The sequence below is a fragment of the Sinocyclocheilus anshuiensis genome, unplaced genomic scaffold (genome assembly GCF_001515605.1).
Source record: "Sinocyclocheilus anshuiensis isolate Anshui unplaced genomic scaffold, SAMN03320099.WGS_v1.1 scaffold4, whole genome shotgun sequence".
In the NCBI taxonomy this organism is placed as follows: Eukaryota; Metazoa; Chordata; class Actinopteri; order Cypriniformes; family Cyprinidae; genus Sinocyclocheilus; species Sinocyclocheilus anshuiensis.
The window spans coordinates 1,245,924-1,250,506 of NW_015554075.1; the positions used below are offsets into that span (position 1 = coordinate 1,245,924).

The following is a 4,583-nucleotide window of genomic DNA, read 5'->3' on the forward strand; positions in this document are numbered from 1 at the left end:
ATTACTCTATGCCTTGTCTTTACCTTAATCCCTCCCTTCTCTAGCGTGCACTATTCTAAAAGATATATGTAACTTTGTATTACATGCACTTCTGGTGTTTAATTGCCTCTTTATGATCAATTGCTTGTTGTATTCCTCACTTGTAAGTCACTTTGGATAAAAGCATCTGCTAAATTAATAAATTAAAATATGACCACTTCATATAATGCATGCTGGCAACAGTGTTATTTTAGCACAATTAACATTTACATTTTCAGTTTTACTTTTAATATTAGTTTAAGTTTTAGCAATTTTGCGGTGTTTTTATTTATAAAAATATAAATAATTAGTTTAATAAAAATATATAAAATACATGGTATTAACATATCTTAATTTGTGTTCAAAGGATGAACGAAGGTCTTACGGGTTTGGAACGACATGAGGGTGAGTAATGACAGAATTTTCGTTTTTGGGTGAACTATCCCTTTAATTGCTAACCGACTCCAAGTAGAACTTTTGGACCCCACTGTGATCGAATCACAAACTGGACCACAATTACATGCATTTTGCACTGACCACTTGTTGTCAGATCACTTGACATGAATTTTGATACTAGAGCACGTAACTCAACCAGCAAAGAGATGCATCTGTAGAACGGCTCTAACACTACACTAACACAGGCTAAAACTCATCAATGGTGGTCTCAACAGAAGTTGCATTGCGTTAAATTTTATCACCACCATCTTTGTCAATCATCTCACTTTTTTTTACCAAATTTATTCCTCACAGCAAACAAACTTTATCACAGGAATAAGAGTGCCAGCCACTGTTAACACAGTCAATGTGGTCTGTTTAATCAAGATTTATTTAATTTGCAAAACATTTACCTCTCTATTGAATCACAACACATTGTAACAGCCAGTGCCGCTATCAAACTTCTAACAGCAATCATTACTTGCAAAATTGATTGGAAGATTTACCACATACTTTTGTTTGCCTGCCAGGCAAAGGTTGTTTTTTTGGGACCATGCTAGTCTGTGTCACCGCATAAACCCCAATTGATCTAGCTGACGGGATTTTGCATGCGACACGACTGCCCTGGCTGAGAGCCGCGTCCATCATGGTGTTGCTCCCTCCTGGCCCACAGTCACCAGCATATTGATTTCCCATTACTGTGTCACTGTGCAAGGCCTCTTTAAACACATCGGCTGTGATGTAGAGTGGTTACAGCACCCCGGTGTCTGCAATTGAGGGATGCATCACTATCAGAGAGCGCTGTGTCGCCATCTGGTGGTACTGGCCAAAACGACTCCCTGGTTTGCACACTCATGCTTAGGAACCGCATTTTGTTGCAGTAATTTATCTTCGTCTTTCTCAGTCAGTTTTGCTTCATTTAGGCTTGCACGCCTCATGTTAGGAAGCAACAAAATGAACTGAAAATGGGCAGAGCTCACCATTAAGACCATTAGATTAAAAACCTCTTGTAGATCTAAATGCAATGTCCAATTAAGAAAAATGGACATCAATCATGGTCTAGAAAAGCAAAGGTCTAGAGAGTCCATTAATGTGCAAGTTTGTGATTCATCTCAAAAACAAAGTCATGGTGCTGCATATTAAAACCAGTTTCCGGCTACTGCTGGAGACTGGAGGACATTATGGTGATAGAGCTATTTTTACAAAGCTATTTCAGCAGAAAGGAAGGTTCAAATCAGCAGAGAAAATAATTACATAATTTATACCCATGCCAACTGCCGCAATCAGTCAAAACATAAATGGCACAAAAAAGGTCCCTTCTGACAGTCTTTTATATTACAAAGCTATTGCAGATGCAGACAGATTACAGCTGGAATGTTTCTGATCAATGCTTTTGATGGAAGCAGAAAGGAATCGAAAGCAGAAAAACACCTTTAATTAAAAGCAAATATTATTGTAAATAGCATTATGAAATATGTAATTAGCATAATCCTCAGTCCCAGGGCTCACAGAACAATTTTAAAAGAGAATATTAAGCAGGTCAGGTGTATGAATAGCTGTGGAACTTTTTACATGAAATTTTCATATTTACGACAATGTTAATGTTAATTCTTTACATTTTATTTTCCTAGAAATTATAATATGGTTAGTTATACGATTAACAACAAAATCAATAACAATATCAAAGTATAACTACGGCAAATCTGAAAAAATAATTAAATAAGCAGTACTAAATTATATTGGCATATAAATTATATAGCCTACATTTCTATTATGCATAATATAATAAAATTATATTATTTCATAATAAACTATATAATATAATAAAATTGATCATGTAATAAAATTATATTATATATAATAAAATATATAATACATTAACACATCTGTACATATGTATTATATAAGCATTCTATAATTGTATTATAAGAAGCTTAGTAGTACTAAATCAATTATATTAATTATATACTAGGGTTGTGCCAATAAATGATAATATCATGTATCGACAATAGTCAGAGATATTGCTGATGCCTCTGATGACAGCAAGACGTTTGTTATTATTATCATCATCAGGCTAGTAATACTATTAGGGCTTATTTGTTCCATAATATGTCTTTTTCCACGTTTTTACAGTGTTGCGCGTTCTAACCAATAACACACGATGCCGTTGAGTTTATGAATGCAATGGCCAATCATCAATGCATTCAGATGAGTCATCCCTGAAACAACTGAGTTTTGTTGTTCAGCGCATGCTGACTGAATTCTGCCTCACGAATTCTCATCATAAACAACAAAGTGATGTATGTGCAATGCAAGTATAAGAGATTTATTCATCATACAGTGTAGACAGCTTTACTGAATAGCGGGAGTGTTTTTAAAGTGCATATACTTGCGCTAGTCTGAAGTCACTCGTTTTCTGTAGCTGCTTTTTGAAAAACTGAGGAAATGTAAGCCTAATAATTAGTAACTTACAATGTTTTTTTTAATTGTTATGTTAAATACAAATTCAGTCATTTTTAAAACATTAGACTTCTTTTAGCCTTACGCTAGAGTTGGTTCAATTTCCAGCAATAAAACTAAGTAAATAAATAATTACATAAATTTGCATGATAATATTGTGTATCGGCGATCTCACGGGCTGATGGTAGGACAATATGACAACTGAGTATATCGCCCAACACTGTTATATACATTTTACCAGTATGTATTATGTAAATTAAATATCTAGCCAAATGCATAATGCCCAAAAATGATTCTGACCAATTACAAGAACTTTGTCTAATCATGTTTTGATCCACTTAAAGGTTCACCCAAAAATAAAAAAATCTACCACCATCATTTTCTTTCTTCTGTTGATTTAAAAAAAAAAAAGATATTTTGAAGAATTTTGGTTAAAAAAATAAACCGCTGAGGGTAGCCATTGACTTCCATAGTATGGAAAAAAAAAAACTATGGAAGTCAACTGCTTTGTTATCGACATTATCAAAATATCTTCTTTTGTGTTTAGCAGAAGAAAGAAACTTATACAGGTTTGGAACAACTTGAGGGTGAGTAAATGATGATAGAATTTTTATTTTTGGATGAACTGTCCCTTTAAAACATGCATATGATATTCACCTGGTCCTCTTTTGTCCCAACCGCAGACCATCGTGCCCATGCTAAGCCCCATGCCTTTGTACTGATACACCATGTTAGCCAGTAGCTTGGAGGCAGCCGCCACTGAAATGCGCTCTTTGTTGCGCAACTCATAGATGCGACACTGCCTGGCCAGCAGACGCTCCCAGAAGCTGCAGTCCGCGGCTCCTCCAGCCATGGTGCCAAGCAGGTACGGGTTGATTTCAATCACCTTCTTCACTGTCTGTGAAGCAATGTAGGAACCGGCCGTTGCTCTGGAATCCACAGCCACAATGACGCCATGCTGAAACTGAGACAGATGAGAGAAATATAAACGTGAAGCTTGCAAATTTAAAGGGATAGTTCACCCCAAAATGAAAATTTGATGTTTATCTGCTTACCCCCAGGGCATCCAAGATGTAGGTGACTTTGTTTCTTCAGTAGAACACAAATTATGATTTTTAAGTCCAGCCATTGCAGTCTATCAGTCGTATAATGCATGGCAATGGTAACAAAATCTATGAGAGTAAAAAAAACATGCACAGACAAATCCAAATTAAACCCTGCGGCTCGTGATGACACATTGATGTCCTAAGACACGAAACGATCGGTTTGCGCGAGAAACCGAACAGTATTTATATCATTTTTTACCTCTAATACACCACTATTTCCAACTTCCTTGAGCACGCGCACGGCATCCGATGCGTGAGGTGTGTACGCGCTCTGGCGTAGTTTACGTTAATGGGTGTGTTGATATCCAGCCAAAGAGCAATCAACCATAACTTCAGGCGAGCAGGCTCAGAAGTTGGGAATACGTGGAAAGTCACCACTCCTGAATGAGTTCGCACGAGAGAACGTAATCTTTTAATTTTAAGTCTGTTTGAACAATCCGGATAAGCACAAGTAAGTACCATTTTGATTAGCCGTCGTACCTACAATGACTGTGCACTGTGTAAACAATGAGTGAAGTATGCGCACAAGAGATCACTTCCGGCGCTTGCGTAAACTACGCCAGA

The 4,583-nt window shown here is 36.6% G+C and overlaps 1 protein-coding gene across 1 annotated transcript in view; it reads right to left on the minus strand.

Annotated features, from left to right (window-relative positions):
* The window catches only part of psmb5 (proteasome 20S subunit beta 5), an 11,907-nt gene that overhangs the window by 4,263 nt on the left and 3,061 nt on the right, over positions 1 to 4,583 (minus strand). Inside the window, exon 2 of the mRNA XM_016461055.1 lies at positions 3,571 to 3,877. Coding sequence (XP_016316541.1) covers positions 3,571 to 3,877 — 307 coding nt within the window. The remainder of the gene's footprint in view (positions 1 to 3,570; positions 3,878 to 4,583) is intronic.